A 21,152-nucleotide genomic window follows, 5' to 3' on the forward strand; every position below is an offset into this window, starting at 1 on the left:
GAGTTTTCAAACACGGAATATCACTTATTGAAGAAATAGACTACTCCTACATGAACTAATCAGATAGAGACAGTTTAGGGGTAAAAGAGAAACTCATACTGAACCTCTACTGCTCAAATATATCTCAACATGATGGGGGGAAAAAATCACAACAACTAAACACAGAAATTCCTTAAGACTATCTTTGGGAAAGCAGAAAAATCATACAAAGCCAAAGGCTACAGACATTTAAAGCCTACAGAAATTCATACAGATATCAAGAAACTCCAGGTACCACCTCAAAAATACTTATTATGAAAGCTGTTCTCAACTGGACATATAATTTTATTTATACAAGTGTAAAACCCAGCCTAGTAAAAATAAAATATCACTTGTAAAAAAAAAATGACACTTAACCCCTGTTGTACAATAAACATCTTTACAACTTGAGAGTTCATCTTTCAATTCAAATCCCAAACAACCATGAAAAGTATCTTGTCTGAATCTAACTTAACCTTTCTAGTAAACAAAAGTGTGTGTGTGTTAGTCGCTCAGTCGTATCTGACTCTTTGTGACCCCATGGACTGTATCCTGCCAGGCTCCTCTGTCCATGGAATTCTCCAGGAAAGAATACTGGAGAGGGTTGCCATTCCCTTCTCCAGGGAATCTTTCCTACTCAGGTCTCCTGCATTGCAGGCAGTTTCTTTACCAACTGAGCCACCAGGGAAGCCCACTAAACAAAAGAGTGAAACAGTTTTTTTTCCTCACCTTTAAATAGCCACTGAAAGGTGAGGAAAAAAATCTAGTTAATATTTTCTAAAGCAAACATGAAAATCAGCATTAAGTTAGAACCATACTTCATTTTAAAATAATTTCATCCTCAGTTTTTAAAATATATTTAATTTCTAAACATAACCACAAACAAAAGAAAATGTCTTGTTATGTTAATATTGAGAGAACATTCTAACCAATATTTTTTATAGATGTTTTTGCCCTCCCAGCTTACCTAATATTTTCTGCTGTACTCATAGCCACAGAAAAAGATTAAAATACCTATATAACTGTCCAGTAACAATGGCTTACCATTTTGAATAAAATAAAACACAAGTTATATACTTCAGGATCCCCTGTATCAAAGGCAAAAAAAAAAATATGTAACAATTATCAAATTAAAAAACCATATGCATACTTACACTGATGTCACTAAGAACATTAGATGCCTGTTCATGCTTTAGATTTCCTTTAATGACATGGTATGATAATTCATAAAGAGCTTGCTGGAAATCTGTCAAACATAAAAGAAAGAGTGTAAGGACACAATCTCTTGAACATGAAAGGTAGACCCTCTAAGGGAAGACCTATGTATTTCCTACTTTCAGATTATTATAAACACCAGTGATTAAGAAAAATATATTTCTAATGCTTTTCTCTAGCAGATTTTTCCCTTTTATTTTCACAAAAACACAATACTTAAAGAGTAGAAAAAGGCATGCTGCGGTTCATGGGGTCACAAAGAGCCAGACACAACTGAGCGACTGAACTGAACTGAACTGACTGCACTGCTGTAACATAACTATTGCCTGAGCACCTCCCGCCAATCCTTTTCTGTACGTCTACATATTTTACATACTTGCATTCAGAGTTCACATCATTTGGTACTCTGATTCCCCGACAAACACTTTTAAAAATATTTCCTCCTAGTACCAAAGTCTACGAAATTATTTTTAAGGACTGCATAGAACTCCAACAAATGAATATAAATTAACCATTCTTCTCACCAAGAGATTTTGCAGATTTTTCTAACTACATTCAGATTAGAGTTAATTCAATCTCAGGGCTACACTGATGACAAACAGGTAAGGAATAACAGTAAATATAAAACCCATACCCTATCAGAGAAATTTCTTCCCAAACCTAAACCTCAATGTTTCCTCTATTTCCATCAGCATTCAAACTAAAATATATTCAGCCCTCTGTATCCACAAATTCTGTACCCATGAATATGAAGGGCTGACTTGATTCACTGTACTATGCAATTTTATATAAGGGACTTGAGAATACTCGGATTTTGCTATTTGAGGGGGCTCCTGGAACCAGTTCCCTGTAGATACTAAGGGATGATCATAATTACGTATGTACATACAGACAAAAAAAACAGCAGTCCTGTGAGAACTGTCAACCGCAAGTACAGTTGTCTCATTCACAATTAGCATAGCCCCCCTTTCCTGGAGGAGTTTCGGGAGGAGGTAGGAGTTAATGGTCAGGTGAACATATCTTTCCAGCTACCTTTTTCTTTAGTCCCAAACACTAAAATCTTTACCTCCTTCCTCTCTTTAAAAGTAAGAAAACAAGTAACTCTAAAAACATTAATGTAAAACAAAGTCAGTTTATAACCCCCTTTGAAGGAAATCAAAAAATCTCTCAGGGCAACACAGCAAGTTAAGAAATCAAATATTGAGGAGTTTCCCGGTGGTCTAGTGGTTAGGAGAGAAGTCTGCCATGCTTTCCGACATAAAGTTTCTATTTCGCCCTTTGAAATGTGTCTCCTCGGGAGCTACTTTGAGACTGGAATGTAAACAAGTTGTTTCTCTTGTTACTTGCGCCCCCTAGTTTTGCCTAAGATTTCAGTAATAGCGGTTGATACAATGTCAGCGCTGGCGGTTTCAAGTGTTCCCCAGGGCGTTTGCTCTCTCGTAAGATTATAACCCTCGTAACAGCAATGGCAACCCACTCCAGTACTCTTGCCTGGAAAATCCCATGGGCGGAGGAGCCTGGAAGGCTGCAGTCCATGGGGTCGCTAAGAGTCGGACACGACTGATCGACTTCACTTTCACTTTTCACTTTCACGCACTGGAGAAGGAAATGGCAACCCACTCCAGTGTTCTTGCCTGGAGAATCCCAGGGACGGGGGAGCCTGGTGGGCTGCCATCTATGGGGTCGCACAGAGTCAGAGACGACTGAAGCGACTTAGCAGCAGCAGCTAGTGGTTAGGACTCGGTGCTTTCACTGCCATGCCCTAGGTTCAATTCCTGTTCAGGGAACTGAGATCCTGCAATCCATTCAGCTCAGCCATAAAAATAAAAAAATGTTTAAAAGAAATCAAATACTTAAAAATCTCCTTTGGTCTACTTACTACTAGCCACAAAAAGGAACATAATAGAAATCAAAACTTTATCAATCTCCCCTTAAACAATGAAAATAGTATTTTATAATGAAATTAATTTGTCCACTAAATTATTCACAAAAGAAATATAGCCAGATTATTCCAATTCCTTATGAAGGATTCATTAAATATATTCTACCTTTCTCACAAATATGCCTTCATTATGCTTATAATAAATTCATAAAAACTAAAATGCAAAAAAAAAATCTGTTACTATGGTAGGAATATGAGGTCATTTTGATGCTTTCAATTAGCATTAATAAAATGCTTTTGTAACAAATAATACTCATTTGAAATTATCCACACAACTAAGATTTTTAAAAAAGCACTCACTCACCGAAGAACAAAACAGCTGAGCATCATAAACTAAATTCCCGTAAGAATATGGGCTCACAGGGGCTGAGGGAATTCTAACCTTAATCAAAGGAGATTAAAATAGAGAACAAATGGCCCAGGTCATTTTGCTGACACTGACACCAAAACAATCACAATGTAATCCACAAAGTAGCAAAGACAGTCCCCAATTCACATGTCATTTAAATGCCCATTTAAATGGCTAGGAACTTCTGCTGTATTTTATCCACAGAAACAGTACATGATGTCTTAGAGACTACTAAGGCTAGTCCACAAAACCCTGCTAAATCTACACTAAAATTGAAAAACTTTAGATTTACAATGGGGAGGAAAATTTACAACCCTTATACAGAAAAGAATAAATGCTAACATTTCAGAAAAAGCAGCTTTAAGAACAGCCACAAGTAAAAGGGATTTCTAGAGATTCTAGTCATTCTTTGTGAAATATGAGCATTTTAGCCACTAGTTATGTCAAATATCACTAGGAATGCTCATGTTCATCAGCCATCCTTACTATGTTATTTCATGGGGGGGAGGGGACTTATAAAAAGAACTTATAAAAACAGCAGCATGTGCAAGGGAAACTGCCTTCCTGAAATGAAATCAATTTGGAGAGAGAAGCAAAAAGAGAAAAGACAGAAGGAACAATACCCAAAGTCAATGCCCCTGAGATATACAAAGGAAATTCTAAAGAAACAACATTCAGTTCCCTGCAAGTAGGCAAGAGCAAGAAAGAGAAAGTGAAAGTGAAGTGCTCAGTCGTTTCCGACTCTTTTGCAACCCGTGGACTGGAGCCCACCAAGCTCCTCCATCCATGGGATTCTCCAGGCAAGAATACTGGAGTGGGTTGCCATTTCCTTCTCCAGGGGATCTTCCCGACCCAGGGATCAAACCCAGGTCTCCCACATTGCAGGCAGACGCTTTAACCTCTGAGCCACCAGGGAAGCCCAGAGAACCTTCACAATTGAGCCAATGAGGCCACACCCCTACTAATTTGAGTTTCATATGTGAATCAGAACCACCATGCAAATTAACAATAGTCTGATAGTTATTAAAGATCTAAATTGTTTCATTTAAAACTGTTAAGAGTAACCACCCTGTTATGCTATTTATAGTTTTGCTGAGAATGTTTTTTTTACCCACTTAAGGTTTCAAACACAAACAAGATACAAGTTAACTGAGAAGTTAGAAACTTGTTTCAAACATAAGGAGAGGGAAAACTATCCAATGCTTTTAAAAAGGACTCTTTTTTTTAGTTTCTTACTCTTCTGACAGTCAACTGACTTATTCAAAAATGGCATTGTATTAACAACCTCAAAAATCTTTATGAATGATCTGAAATTTTAAAAGCAGGATGACTGTAAAATAACTTTGGGGATTGAGCAAGGAGTTTTAACAAGTCTTACCCAAATGACAGAAAGAAAAATGGTTCATTCACTCATTTGAAAATGCTTTATACTCAAAAATCCAAATGTTCTTCAAAAAGTACATATTTTCATATTAAGATAATTTTTAATTTTTGATAAAAGTAAACATTTACAGAAAATTAATAACTTATTTAAAATAGAATATTGATTATAAATTATTTTTCCAGATTGGAAAAAAATGTCATTGATTATACCCCCAGTGAAAGCTACATATGAAAATGGTTTAAATTACTGGGCATCATTGCTTTTGTTTTTGCCCCTCCTTTTCTGAATCCATATATCTAATTTTAAATTCAAAAAAATTAAACAGTAAATCCTTTAAAATTAAAATAACTAAAACTTTACATTCAGTTTAACTGCATAACACTTTACTTAATAAATCATATTTGAGATATGCAGTCATAAACAACTCCTTTGCTTGTAATGTTTTCCATGACAACTGCCTTTAACAAGATCCCCAGATACCACCTAAACATAACCAGCTTTAGTAAAAACACTGAACCTCAGTTTCTGCAAGTTTCCTAGCACAAACAAGATCAGAATTAGTTTCTCTTTCCATGCTAGCTCTTCTATTTATAAAATTTAATGGAAAACAGGGTATTTTATTAATTTTGACCAAGCCAAATCTCATAGCTATGATACTTTTAAAAGTCTTACCTCTGTAAGTTGAACTATCGTGGCTTTTATTTTCACTGAGGATCCGGCATAAATGTAAACTAGAATAAAACAAACAATCTGTATTAATTTCTAATTCTAACACAGATAATCCTTATACAGCAAATTCTATCAACTAAAAACATCTGGAAACGTATTACACATTTTAAGTCCATTAGTTTATAATTTAAATAAAATAAACCTAAAAACCATAATTGGAAGATGCTAATGAATCAAGACATTATTTTGAATGAAAACAGGTAAATAAAAGAATGAAAATCAAGCACTTATTCTGACTTTTGTATACAAATGAACAGTTGATAAGAAATGCCTGTGTTAGTATTTCAGCTAACAAACAAAGGTATGCTAGAACAGCACCATTTTTAAGTCCCTAATAAATTTAAGGATCTAGGCATCTATCAATGGCTGTTCACATCCTAAGACGCAATCAGATATTATGTGCCTCCTGATCCTAATACAAGAATACACCACCACGTATGAAGTTGTCTTTGAGGAGGGGGAGCAAAACTTAAATACAAACTGTGGGAAACTCTACAGGACAATGGCCCAGTCTCTTCAACAAATATATTACAAGGAAAAATAAAAGATGGTGGGGGAGCCTCAGGGTACAAAAGGCTTAAGAAGTACATCTATTGCAATGTATGCACTTCCCTTGTGGCTCAGGTGGTAAAGAATCCGCCTGCAATGCTGGAGACCTGAGTTTGATCCCTGGGCTGGGAAGATCCCCTGGAGGAGGGCATGGCAACCCACTCCAGTATTCTTGCCTGGAGAATCCCCATGGACTGTAGCCTGCCAGGCTCCGCTGTCCATGGAACTTCCCAGGCAAGACTACTGGAGCAGGTTGTTATCTCCTATTCCAGGGGATCCTCCCGACTCAGGGATCGACCTGCTTCTCTTATGTCTCCTGCATTGGCAGGTGGATTCTTTACCACTGAGACACTTGGGAAGCTCCATTAAATATGTACAGATATATAAATTGAAAAATACTGAAATACATCAAGGTTAACATGGGTTTATCCCAAATACACCAAGTTGGTTCAAATTAATTTACCACATTAAACTTTAAAAATCACAAAATAGTTCAAAAAGTTTCTATTCTTAGTTTTCTATGTCTTTTTATGCATAAACAACATTTGACAAAATTCAATAACCATTCACTATTTTTTTAAAAAATTTTTTAAAAATTAGGAGTAAGAAAAAAAGTTGTAACTTGATAAAGCAGCAGTTCTGATAGTGTGGTTCACAAACCCCTGATCCCCAAGACAGTTTCTGGCATTCTGCAAGGTCAAAACTATATTCATAATAGTACTAAGACTGCATTTCCCTTCTTACTGTACTGACATTTGGCTAATAATTCAAAAGCAAAGGAAGGTGAGACTGCCGGCACCTTAGCATTCGTTAGGGTAGTAGCACCAAACTGTCTCACTGAATTCTTCACAATCAGGAAGTCAAAGAATTTAAAAAAAATTTTTTTTAAGAAATCAAAGAATAAAGTCAGTCTCATGTAAGATGTCACCAAATTGTTTCATTACATCTCTCATGATCATTCACACAAACAAAAGCTAGTTTCACTTAAGAACATCCTTGATGGGAGTGGCTCAGCAAGATAGCAAAATAGGAGGTCCCAGGCCTTCCTTCCTCCCATAGAAACACAACTCAACAATACATATCCACAATTCCCTTTATGAGAAATTCAGAAACAGTTAAGAGGCTCCTGCACCCCAGGCAAGAACTAAACCAGCTGCATGAAAGCTCCTAGGAAAATACATGATGCTCTTTCACCACGGTCCCTACTCCTGGCACAGCACTGCATGACTGGAAGGCAATTCCCAATTTCCAAATTCTCTCTGAGGAGGGAAAGAGAAGACTGGACTATATATACATCTAACGTTCTTCCGGGGGTGGGGGCAGTGAGGGGGTTCGGGGGGTCAGGGAGGTGCCCAACAGCTTGGCAATCTCTCCCTCAAGGGAGAAAGAGAAAACTAGAGCGTGTGCCCAGTATTCCAGCTTTGGGGGAGGGGGCACTACCTGAGAGACTGGTTTCTGTCTAGCCTGACTCGGGGCACTGACGGTACCCAGCATACTCTAGCTGCCTGGGAGCCACTAAGAACAAAAAAAAGCTGGGTGGCATGCTGCTGCTTCAGAGGACCCTAGGGTACAACAGATGGACACCAGAGGAAGCAAGAGAGGGAAAGCTTGTAGAAAATCCCTCTAATCTGGAATCTACACATTAGGCCAGAGAAGACACATTCAGAGAAAAATCTGAGAGGCTCCCAGAATCTACAGCCAAGCTGATTGGTAAAGGCCTTTCCTTGCACTGAAGCAGTCCATAAAGCCTGGGATAAAAGAGTGTTTTTTCAAATGCAAAGATAACCAACACAAAACTACAAGGAACATCAAGAAACAGGTAAAACTGGTCCAATAAAAGGAACAAAATTTGTCTTCAGAAACCAATCCTAAAGAATTAGAGGTATGTGGATTATCTGACAACGAATTTAAAATAACCATCATAGAGATGCTCAGCAAGTTCAGGAAAATGATGCATGAAGAGAATGACAAAAGGGCAGAAAATTTTAAAAGAACCAAACAAAGTCCGGCACTAAAGAACACAACTACTAAACTGAAAAATCTGTTAGATGTTCAACAGCATTATGGACAGTCATATACAAAAGAATGAAATTGGATACTTCTTACATCATACACAAAAATCAACTCAAAATAGATCAAATACATAAAAATAAGACCGGAAACTGTAAAACCCCTAGAAAAAAACAGGGAGAAAGCTTCATGACATTGGTCTTGGCAATGATTTCTTGGATGTGACACCAAAAGCACAGACAATGCAAGCAAAAACAGACAAGTGGACCATCAAACTAAAAACTGTATGCACAGCAAAGAAATGACAAACAAAATGAAAAGGCAGGGGACTTCCCTGATGGTCCAGTGGTTAAAGCTCCATGTTTCTACTGCAGGGACACAGTTTGACCCCCGAGGAGCTAGGACACTGCATGCCTCAAGTTGTGGCCAAAAATAAAAAGAAAAGGTAACCTATGAAATAGGGGGAAAAATGTTTGTGAACCATCCATGTATCTGATAAGGGGCTAACGTTCAAAATATATAAGAAACACCTACAACTCAACAGCAAGAAAACAACCTGATTAAAAAATGAATTGTTGTTTAGTTGCTAAGCCATGTCCGACTCTTGCAACCCCATGGACTGTAGCCTGCCAGGTTCCTCTGTCCATGGGATTCTCCAGGCAAGAATACTGGAGTGGGTTAAATAGACATTTTTGCAAAGAAGATCTACAAGGGTCTTTCCCTGGTGGTTCAGTGGTTAAGACTCTGTGCTCCCAATACAGGGGGCATGGGTTTGATCCCTGGTTGGGGAACTAAGATCCCACATGTCACAAGGCATAGCCTAAAAAAAAAAAAGGACAGACAAAATGGCCAATAGGTTATGAAACGATGCTCAACATCACTTATTATCAGAGAAATGCAAATCAAAAACAAAATGAGCCATCACCTCACACTTGTAAAAGTGGTCATTATCAAAAAACTGCAAGCAAACAAATGACATCTGATAAAGGACTATAATCCAAAATATACAAATAACTCTTAAAACTCAACAATAAGAAAACAACCAACCAATTTAAACATGAGCAAAGACCTTAACTGACAGCTCATCAAAAGATATACAGATGGCAAATGAGCATATGAAAAGATGTTCCACATCATACATCCTCACAGACATGGAAACTAAAACAATGAGATATCACTACACACTTATTAGAATGGCCACAATCTGGAACACTGCCAACACCAAATGCTGGTGAGGATGTGGTGCAACATAACACTCAATCATCTTTAGTGGCAACGAAAAACGGGACAGCCACACTGGAACACAGTTTAGTGGTTTCTTACAAGAGTAAACATACTCTTACCTTACAATCCAACCCTCTCACTCCTTGATATTTACCCAAAGGAGAGGAAAACTTACATCTACACAAAAACCTGCACAAGGATGTTAACAGCAACTTCATTCATAACTACCAAAGCTTGGAAGCAACCAGGATGTCCTTCGAGAGGTGAATGGATAAATAAACTGGTACATTCACACAACGGAATATTATTCAGCACCATACAGAAATAAGCTATAAAGCAATGAAGCTATGAAAAGACATGGACATGGAGAAACCTTAAGTGCACATTAATAAATCAACAAAGTCAATCTGAAAAATCTACACAGTGTATGTTTCTAACTATATGTCATTCTGGAAAAGGCAAAACTATGGAGACAGTAAAAAGTTCAATGGTTACCAGGGGCTGGGAAGAAAGATGAATAGGCAGAGCATAGGGGATTTTTAGGGTAGTGAAAATACTCTGATACTATAATGATGAATACATGTCATTATGGTCTAAATCCATAAAATGTGCAACACCAAGAGTGAAAACAAAGGTAGACTATGAATTGGGGGCAATTATGATGTGTCAGTGCAGATTCACCAATTGTAACAAATGTATCACTCTGGTGGGGAAATGTTGGTAATGTGGGAGGTTATGCATGTGTGGGGACGGGGTAAATGGGAAATATATGTATATTTTTCTCAACTTTTCTGTGAACCTAAAATACCTGTTTTTAAAAAGTAACAGGAAATAAGTGTTAGGGAGGATATGACGAAACTGGAAACCCTGTGCACTGTTCGTGGAGGTAAAATGGTAAACAGAACGGGAGTTCCTCGGATAAGTAAAGACAGAACTACCATACAACCCAGCAATCCCACTTCTAGGTATTTACTCATAAAAGTTGAAATCAGGATATCAAAGAGGTATTTGCAGTCTCATATTTATTGCAGCATTATTCACAATAGCCAAGAGATAGGAAAAAACCTAAATGTCCATCAACAGATGAGTACCTAAAGAAAACCTCATAAATATACAATGGAACGTTATTCAATAATAAATCCTGTCATATACAACAACATGGATGAGCCATGAAGATAGTATGTGAAACAAAATAGCCACAGAAGGATAAATACTACATGACTCCACTTATATGAGGTATCTAAAGTAATCAAGCTCACAGAAGCAAAAAGTAGAATTTCAGTGGTTGCCAGGGGCTAGAGGGATAGAGAAACGGGAACCTGCTGTTCAATGTGTATAAATGTCAGCCATCCAAGATTAAAAAGATCTAAAGATCTGTTGTACATTGTGCTTATCGTTAACAATACTGCACTGTTTACTTAAAAATGTGTTAAGATTTATGTTATATGTTTGTATCTACAATAAAGAAAATGTCCTTAATGAATTTTATTAAATCCTAGCCCTGAGAACATGTTTTTTTTAGAATACATATTTTTAATATTCTATGTGGCAAATTGGAACATATACATAAAACATTTTTGTCACACACCAAAATACCATGGTTGTCCCCAGGAAAATCACTTATGCAATTGTTTGAATTGTGAGCTGAACTAGCCGCTTTTTCACAGAACACCATTTTTACTTGAAAGTGCAAGTTGCTTGTTCAGTCGTGCCCGACTCTTTGCAACCCCATGGACTATACAGCCCATGGAATTCTCCAGGCCAGAATACTGGAGTGGGTAGCCTTTCCTTTCTCCAGGGGATCTTCCCAACCCAGGGATCCAACCCAGGTCTCATGCATTGCAGGCGGATTCTTTACCAGCTGAACCACAAGAGAAGCCCTTTTTACTCGAAAGAACGGACAAACTATGGTTATTCAGATTTGGGTCTTTGGCCGGAGTTTTCTCAAAAATGAACCAAGTGAGCCAGTCACTTCAAGGGAAAAAGCTGGGAGTGTCTGTTGCCAATGATAAAAAGTAAGGTTTCAAACAAAAATTAGAATTTTGGAAAACTTTAATCTGGCACTATGGACTTGGCTAGTTCACAATCCATAAAAACTTCCCTGATTAGTTCAGTGATGATACTAAAGAATGTGGTTTTTTTATATTATACAATGCATTGTGTCATATTTGGAAGTGCCGCATCATTGGGTGAACCAGTATTTTCCAACTGACCAATGCATGATTCTGCAAAATAATACATGGGTAAAACAGAGTCCAAGTAAAAGAGAGACAACTGCATTGCAATTTAACAGCATACAATGAGTACAAAGATATGATTTTAGGTTTGGCATTGCAACAAACCATTAAGAAACTACCATTTGACAAATTTTGACATGAAATTAAAAAATGTCTACAATTGTCTGAAAAGACTACTAAAATTCTCTTCCTTTTGCCAACTATTTAAGTGTGAGGCTGAACTTTCTTCATATACATCCACCACGACAATATATTGCAACCCCCTACTTCACAGCGCACATAAAAATCACCTCCAGTTAGGTAAGACTTAAAAAGGGAAAGCAACATAATGTTTCCAGAAAAGTCATAGGGTAGTTCATTAACCTTAGAATGGAGAGAAACCAGTAAACACAAAAAAGTACTACTCAGAAAGTAAAAGACAGATACATTTAACTACATTAAAATGAACAACTTCTACTCATTAAAAGTCACCACTGTAGAGTGGAAATACAAGCCTAAGAATAACAAAAGAGATTTGCCACACACACTGTAACCCACTGAAAGAACTACAATTTATAGAAAGAACTACAAATCAATGAAAGAAATGCGAACAATCCAATCGAAAAATGGAAAAAAGTATAAAGAGATCTTTCACAATAAACCAAAGTCCAAATGACCAATAATATACAAAAAGATGCCTATATAGCATATGGAACTCTGCTGAGTGTTACAGGGCTCCCTAGATGGGAGGGGAGATGGGGGGAGAATGAATACATATGTATAGCTGAATACTTTCACTGTTGTGAAACTATCACAACATTGTTAACTGGCTATACCTTAATACAAAATAAAAAGTAAAAAAATTAAAAAAAAAAAAAAAAAAACAGATGCCTATGCTACAAACGAACGCATATGCAAAACAGACTCAGATACAGAAAACAAACTTGTGGTTACCAAAGGAGAGGGGTGGGAAGGAGCAGTTTAGGACTATGGAATTAACAAACTGCTATGTATAAAGTAGTTTGTTAGTCACAGTAGTATAAAATAGCCTCCTCCCTGGTAGCGCAGCTGATAAAGAATCTGCCTCCAATGCAGGAGACCCTGGTTCAATTCCTGGATTGGGAAGATCCTCTGGAGAAGGGTTAGGCTACCCACTCCAGTATTTCTGGGCTTCCCTGGTGGCTCAGATGGTAAAAGAATCCGCCTACAATGTGGGAGACCTGGGTTCGATCCCTGGGTTGGGAAGATCCCCTGGAGAAGACAACCATTACCCACTCCAGTATTGTTGCCTAGAGAATTCCATGGACAGAGGACCCTGGTGGGTTACAGTCCATGGGGTCACAAAGAGTCAGACACAACTGAGTGACTTTCACTTTTCATGTATAAAATAAACAACAAGAACATACTGTGTAGCACAGAGAATTGTAGCCATTATCTTGTAATAACCTGTAAATGCAGTATAATCTGCAAAAATACTGAATTACTACTTTGTACACCTGAAACTAATAATGTAAATCAACTATACTTCAACTAAAAAAAATTGGAAAAAATGCCTATGAAAATGTTGAAGAAAATAACATTAGATATGCTGCTGCTGCTGCTAAGTCACTTCAGTCGTGTCCGGCTCTGTGCGACCCCATAGATGGCAGCCCACCAGGCTCCCCCGTCCCTGGGATTCTCCAGGCAAGAACATTAGATATATTTATTGACAAAAAATTTACAGTGTGACAATGTTAGATGTTGGGCTTCTGGTATAGAATCTGCCTGCCAATGCAGGAGACACAGGTTGATCCCCGGGTAGGGAAGATCCCCTGGAGTAGGCAATGGCAACCCACTCCAGTATTCTTGCCTGGAAAATTCCATGGACAGAGGAGCCTGGAGGGCTACAGTTCATGGGGTTGCAAAGAATCGGACATGACTGAGCAACTGAGCACATAGCACAATATTAGATGTTAGCCAGGATGTGAAGGTGAACTCTCATACACTGTTGATGGGAGTATATTTTGAAATAGTGTGGCAGTATCTAGTAAAGTTGGTGTGCGTGCACCTGTGTACACCAAAATACCTGTATAAGAATGGCTCTATTGGCTTTGTTGCTAACAGCCAAAAACTCAAAACAACAAACTTGTTCATCAGTAGCATAAGAGATAAAGTATGGTATAGTTACACAATGGAGCATCTTATAACTATGAAAATCAAAGAACTGCAAATACTCGCAAAATACAAATGAATCCTAAAGACATAATGTTGATCAAAAGCAGTCAGGAACAATTAGAACACATCCTCTACGATTCCACTTATATGAAATTCAAAAAGAACAAACTTAAACTTAATGGTGGCAAAACTGTAAATAAAAACAAGAGAAAGCCATAAATGTCAGTTACCACAGGGGAGGTAAAAGAGTACAAAAAGGAAGGGGGATTATGTTGACTAGAGCTGGGTATGAGTTACCTGAGTGTGCATCTTAGTGATTCTTTGAGCTCTACATTTAAATTTTAGGCACTTTTCTGTATTATTTTAATTTCACAATTTAGAAAAAGTAATTGTCATTACAAGCTGTACAAAACTCAAACAAAAAAAGGAGAACCAACGAATGCATATGTTTATTTTTTTAAGTCTAGCAATCCAGTGAATAAAGCAAGTAACTATAAAACTGACAGAATATGCTTATATATCACATCTAAGGTGAAATATGATGCCACATTACAACCATCCGCAGAGGGATTATCTACTTTGCAGATTATGCATGCCCTTGGAGTTCACCTCTCTTGTGTCTTTTATTTCACGACTCCATCATCAGGATAAGCAGGGTAAGGTTCAATGGACTCTTCCAGGTCAAAAATTCATCTGTAGGTCTCACAAAATTATTTTCAAAACCAAAGAATAAAAATGCCTTGCCAACAGACAACTATTAATAAATCTGCATAGTTTGAAAATCTCGTTTAGCTGTTAGTTTTTAATCAACTCCTACTAAAAGAACAAAAATTTTCGGAGAGCACCTTAGAAATGGTAAAATAAGGCAGTTTAAGTTTGACTCCAAGTACTTTCAACTATTTCTCCTGAGAACCAGATAGGCCTTCCAATGTGCTAAGACAGTGGGTAAGCTTTTAATTTCTCAAAGTAAGTTAAACCTACAACGAGCTTATCTCAAATATGAAACAAAATCAGTCTTCATTACAATACAATACAAAATATCTGCTTCAGAGAATATAACCTAAAAATGCCTGACACCTAGCTCCTTTTTGTTCAGAGTAAATATGTAAGACAGTGCATCAAGGCTGCTTCAGTTTTTGCCATAAAGTACTGAAACAATCCCGCCCCCTCCCCCCACCCCCGCCCGCGGTTTTCACTGTCCCCATAGGTTCAATTCCCTTTAGAATGTAGTAGCAGGAAATATTGCATCTTTGACAGAAGAATGCAAGGAAATCCAGTAACTCATCTTTCCCTTTGTACCCTGGCTACTAAAAAGCAAGGTCAAATATTCTTTCTTACAGTGAATCTGTCTGCTTATTCACATTTTCAATAGCTTCATTTTCTATTTGTTTTAACAAGCTTAATGCAGATGTCTTTTGCTATAATCCTTCCAGAGGGGAGGGGCAAATGTCAGTGTACCAAATCCCACTTAATCTAATGGTACAGTCATTGTTACATAATTTTTAAAAATAACTGAAATGTAATTCCATCTTGTCAGTCACAAAAGCTACAAACATATTCATTAGGATGCAGATGATAATGTCATCATGAACTATTAATTACCATCTTAAAGACTCGCTCAAACTGTGTAAGGAATCACTGATGGGTTATTACATTATATAAAGCAACTTATTTGTGTAACTTTTATTTCCCTAGTATAAAAGACTTCTTCCCTAGTTGTTGGAGGAAACTAAACACTCACTAAGAATTTTCCCCCAATCAGTAGATTTGTCCCAGCTTTCCCCTAAGTTCTTCCACTAACAGAAGATTATGACGTACCCTTAAAGAAACAATCCTGTTTCAGAATGCTGCACGTCTTACTACACCTCTTGTACAGTTTAGTACTCTATCCTAAATCTTAAGAGGGAGAAAAACAAAACTTCAGCAGTTGCCCATTTTAATATGGCTTTAAAAATAATCAAATATTCTGCCTTGGAAAAAATTCAAATGACTATTTTAGTCCCTTAATAACCTCCAAATAATTGGGTTTACCATTTTTTCCACTTTTATGCCAGTTTGGTGCTACAGTGGAGATGCGACCTCAGGCCCCTGAGAACAAAGAGTCTACTTTTTGTCAAAGATATATGAAACTTAAACTGAATAAAATGTCTTAAGTTCTTCCAAGAACTTAAGTATTTTGTGAATACTCTTTAACATGAGTATTTGACTGACCATCTTACTTGATCCTATTTTCCAGTAAAGAAACACAACATAAGCCTGAACTATTGGATTATATGCAACATCTCAAAGCTGGTTCTACATATAAAAAATTGATATAGATCTGTGCTTCAACTAATTTTTAAAACAAAACAAAAGGTGGCTAAACTTTGTTAAGCAAGTGTTACCTCTATTATCATTGACAGGAGACATAACCCAAAAAAATGAGTATTGGGACATGTAGTTTTATCTCGAAACATGCATTTAAGAAAATGAAAATATGCACTTACGAGGAGGAAAAGGAACAGGAAATGTTAAAGACAACAGAAGTTCCTGCACACAACTACATTAATAGCACTCATGCTACCTTAGTTAAAGAACAATTTTTCTAACAAAAAAAGAAAGCAGTAGCCTGGAAAAACCTCCTGATACTGCTACATTTTCTGAAGAATGAATTTCTCTTACCAGGGAAATAGACCAAGACTTATACTTGTGAACACAGGTCAAAATGAGAAAACGAATGCCAAATGAAAACTAAGACATGAAGAAATGGTTTCAGATAAAGCTTCAGATGAACTTAGAGCACGTTTTGAAGGGGAAAAAAGACAAATACTAAACAAAAAATTTCTTAGACTGTTTGCTATAAATTCCCTCCTCCTACTTTGCTCCAAAAAATTCAGGTCAGACAACATTTAATGAACATCCAAATGCCCTTCCATAAGTTCTGGAATATGTCAAATCATCCAGTAGCAGATGAAGAAAACAATGGCAACCAAAACATTTGGCCATTAAATTTTAAAACTGTATTATTGCCTGTGGGTGTGTGTGCTCAATCCTGTCCAACTCTCTGCCACCCCATGGACTGTAGCGCACCAACCTCCTCTGTCCATGGAATTTTCCAGGAAAGAATACTGGAGTGGGTTGCCATTTCCTCCTCCAGGGGATCTTCCCAACCCAGGGATCAAACCCACATCTCCTGCATTGGCAGGTGAATTCTTTACTGCTGAGCTACTGAGGAATAAGGTAACACCCAACAAAAATTTGTTTGATATGTAAATTCTTTTAAGAAAAAGAATCAAGTTATTTAAACAAATACATGATATTTAACAAATGTAAGTATTTTGAAATAAGTATTGACATGAGGCTAACATCTTCAGATTAAGAGCTTGGAATATAAATCCTCCATTAAGGTTGCTTGTGACACAAAGAAATGCTGGGCTCACTGTGTTAAAGATGTCTACTAGAAATAAAATTCTCCCCTAGATCTACCAGTACATGCAAGTTTATTAGCTTAATCATGGCAAATCCTATGATAATATGAAATAATCAAGAAACTTAAGCTCTAATTCCAAAATTAAAGTGATTAAATCCGTATCTTGCATTTGTCACAGAATTTCAAAGAGTTTGCATTAAGATGTGAAACTCAGAAGAGTAGATCTAAGTGTTACTGCAAAGGACACTTAATTATGTTTTCAGAGTCCTTTGTGCTTTTGCCATCTCTTGGAAAAGATCACTTTAAGAGTTCTATAATTTACCATTAAAAACATAATCAGTATCTCTGGAAATAGGTTAGCTAGTTATGTGATGGACCATTCACATGGGCAAAATACAGTTTTTCTTTTCTCCCTAGTTATCTAACAAAACTTACTCTTCAAAGCCAAGACTTTCCATCTTAATTGACAGCTGCTTTTTTCATGAGGCACAAATAAGAATTGCCCTCTCAATGTTATAAAACGCCCCATACAGCTCATATGTCCCTTTAACACTGTGCTGCTGAACCTGATACAACTCCCAGAATACAGACGTATACTGATAGAAAGTAACAGACAAGAAGTGAACTTACACCTCATGAAAAATACCATGACTTTTGGTCAACTTAAAGCTCATCTGTTAACTTTTCTCATTAAAAAGGAAAAATCCACTGAAAATACAATTTTAAATACTGATCAAACTTAAAAGCCAAATATGTAAATGGATTCACTAATAATTTGGTAGCACATTATCTTTTTAACATTTCTGGTTGCTGGTTCGTATTTTAAGAAGCTGTTTCCAGAGAAAGGAAAAGATTTTTTTGTAATATATTTATAACACCATTTTTTATAATAAAATGAAAATGCTAACTCTATCGTTAGCAAGATAAAAAACTCCAAAGTTAGATATATGCAATAAAGTTTCCAAAGAGGGAAAAGAGGTCAAATGAAGACTAAGTACTGGATGGTGATGAGTTTGACTATTTAAAGTATTTCATTATGTCACCCAACTATTTAAAATACTTCATTAATGTCACACGACTCTCTTCATGTAACAGAACAGTTATAAAACTGACTATACTGATCTGGATCTACTATAATTCAAACTACATCCCACAAGCCATGCAATAACTACATACACCTAAGTTCGAATAACAGTTTTGAAGCAGCTCTTCAAAAACACAGAAATTACGATGGGTAGCATGGATCATGTAAATATGCATAAAGTGAATCCAAAATTCCAATTCTGACTAGATACTTCAAACTCCTACATGACTTTTTCTTCAACCATTGCCAGTCAAAAGCCAAGCAGAATTTTACCTCCTAGCCCTAATACCACTCACTCTTAGATGGGAATAACAGTAAAACTGTCAAAAACAGCTGGAAGGAGCAAGCTAAGTAGTCCACAAAGATGACAGTCCCCAAATAATTAAGTTGACTTTAAGAGTTAACAAAGTAACAATAAACTGTGTACCCGTTTGGCGGGGGGGGGGGGGTGGGGGGGGGGGTGGGGGGGGTGTGGTTATCCTACTCTCATATAGATGAAAATGATGCTTTGCTTTGATAACTTCTCATCCTGCCTTCCCCACACACAAGGCACTTTAACAGCTACTTGTTAACTAGCACGTACAAGGATGTGCAAAATGTTCCTAACAGTTAAAAGTGAGTGGTTATCAAACAGACTTCCCTGTCAGTTCATAAAACAATAAGCTCCCTAAGCAGACGCTAGAGCGGCTGGAGGGAGGGGGATAGAGGACGGGGACGGGAGGGTTGAACCAACAGAAACGTGAGACACAGTCCCCACTCTTAAAGGATCACTCAATTCGTTGGAGTACAAGAGATTACATGAAGAATCAGAGACGAATTAATTGCTAACCTGAGTAGTACAGCCTTTTAAGTGCAAGAGCTGTTCAGAGAAGTTGAAATATCTAAAGACTGCAATAATAATATTACTTGTAATAGTAGTTATCACTTGAGCACTTACTATAAGCCCAATGCTTTACAGGCATTAATCTTCGCAACAATCCTTTGAGTACTTATTATTCCCAATTTACTCAAGGGGAAACGGTCACAGTGGCTAAGGAACTTACCCAAGGTCACCTGGCTAGTTAAGTGGCTAAAACTACCGCCTACCCAGGCGATCCAATTCTAGCGCTCACACTAAGACTTCGGAAAGTAACGCGAGTGCGGACGGGGGCTGGGGAGGGTCATGAAGGCTGGCGCGGGCCATGTAGGCTGGCGCGAGTCATGTAGGCTGGCGCGATTACACGCGCAAGATCCGGCAACACGTTCCCCGCGTTTGGTCGGTACCGAAGTTCTAAATACCTTATTTTTCGCACGGGCAACCATAAACTGACTACTGGGCAGGGAGGGGAGGGGAGGCGGGGGGGCGCAACCACGCGGAAAACAGCTAACGAAGAGTTAATCTCATACCCGGCTGAGCTTTAACTAATAAAGCGATCCAGAGAAAGACATTCGCAATAAGTCATTTGTTTTAAAATCTGGGGTTTGTTCCGCCGCTTAAACGAATTTTCCCCCCGAGACAGACAGAGCCGAAATTTGGGGCAAGGAAATCACGGGTTATGGCAGATTACGGTCTTCTGTGCTACGGAAAGAAAGAAAGAGGAAAAACACCCAAGTTTTATGACTACAGGAAACACGTTATTCTAGGTACCCGAGAACCTTGGAGAGTTGCCAAAATTAGTTGCAGTCCCAGGACAAAATGGGGTTTAGGAAACATTTAATGACGAAAAAGTTGATTCCAAGCCGAAATGGCCCTGAGATGGAAAGACAGAGCAAAGAAATGCAGGTAAATCTTGGAGAAAGCGGCGATGCTTGCTACACTTCACCCATGGACAGCGGCGCCGCGAGGGGCCGGGACGGTCTGGGGACCGTCTAGGAGATCGCTCCTCAGGAGGGCGAGAGGTGCCAAGCGGGGTCCATCCCGATGCCCTGGGCGGAAAGGAGGGGAGGGAGTCCGGGACAGTCCGGACTTCGGGCAGAGGAGGCGCCGGGCTCCAAACTGCAGAGTCGAACGGGTGCAGAGTAAAGAAATGGGACAGAGAGAGACGGAAAGTCGGAACCCTCCTGCGCGGCCCGGTAGAGAAAGGAGCCAAGTGAGCTCAGCGAAGAGGGGGACAAAAAGAGACGGAGCGAGAGCGCGGGGACCCGCAGGGACAAAACGGGGAGTTCTGCTAAGAGGCTAAAGAAAGACAAGCTCTGGCGGGCAGCGGGGCTTTAAGAGGAGCCCAGGGAAGGCAGGAGATCGGCGGCAGTTACCAGCACCTTTCCTCCCCGAGTTCGAAACTCCCAGTAAAGCATCCACACCCGTCACCCAGATGGGGGAGGGGACACCTCCCCCCCCCCACCTCCCCTCAAATATGAGAGCACTGCTGACGCCCGAGCCCGGCCCGGCGGAGCGCTCGCCTCCAGCCCGGACACTCACAATTCGCCTCTCCCTGATTTCTCCCAGTTCTTTATCCACTCCACAGGAACCACCACAGTTGCGGCCGCCATCTTCCCCTCACTAGTAGCAGAGGCCCGGATGTGTAGCACGCGAGCGAGGGGTCAAAGGGGAGCACCGCCCACGGGGAATGCCGGGAGCCGCGAGTTCGGTTTTTTTATTTCCCGCCCCACTTTCCACCCCACCCTGCGGAAGCCCGAGGCTCTGCCACCAACCAGGTGGCTGGGACCCATGGGTCCCGTCGCAGAGTGACTACGCTGGCCGCGCCCTCTGCAAACCTGGCCCCACTTCCCTTTAGAGCAGAAAAAAATGCCATCCCCAGGCCAACTCGTAGCCTTTATCTTCTTCCCTCGTCTCTACTCCAGACCACTAAGTCAAACTTGTGTTTTTAAAGCACCTAATGTGTGCTAGACACTGGGGATAGAGAAATAATAAGCCATGATTCCTACCCTC

At 38.8% G+C, this 21,152-nt stretch overlaps 1 protein-coding gene across 15 annotated transcripts in view; it reads right to left on the reverse strand.

The window, feature by feature from the left end:
- Positions 1-20,852, reverse strand: part of THOC2 (THO complex subunit 2) — a 117,883-nt gene extending 97,031 nt beyond the window's left edge. For all 15 annotated transcript variants that reach the window (XR_008708338.1, XM_055564407.1, XM_055564403.1 and 12 more), the window contains exons 1-3: positions 20,682-20,852; positions 5,581-5,639; positions 1,173-1,264 (exon numbers count right to left, since the gene is read on the reverse strand). Coding sequence is in view for 14 of the 15 variants with exons in the window: in XM_055564407.1 (XP_055420382.1) it covers positions 1,173-1,264; positions 5,581-5,639; positions 20,682-20,752 (222 nt within the window). In the remaining variant the exon portion in view is untranslated. The remainder of the gene's footprint in view (positions 1-1,172; positions 1,265-5,580; positions 5,640-20,681) is intronic.
- Positions 20,853-21,152: the final 300 nt, after the last annotated feature.

This window comes from Bubalus kerabau, chromosome X (genome assembly GCF_029407905.1).
Source record: "Bubalus kerabau isolate K-KA32 ecotype Philippines breed swamp buffalo chromosome X, PCC_UOA_SB_1v2, whole genome shotgun sequence".
In the NCBI taxonomy this organism is placed as follows: Eukaryota; Metazoa; Chordata; class Mammalia; order Artiodactyla; family Bovidae; genus Bubalus; species Bubalus kerabau.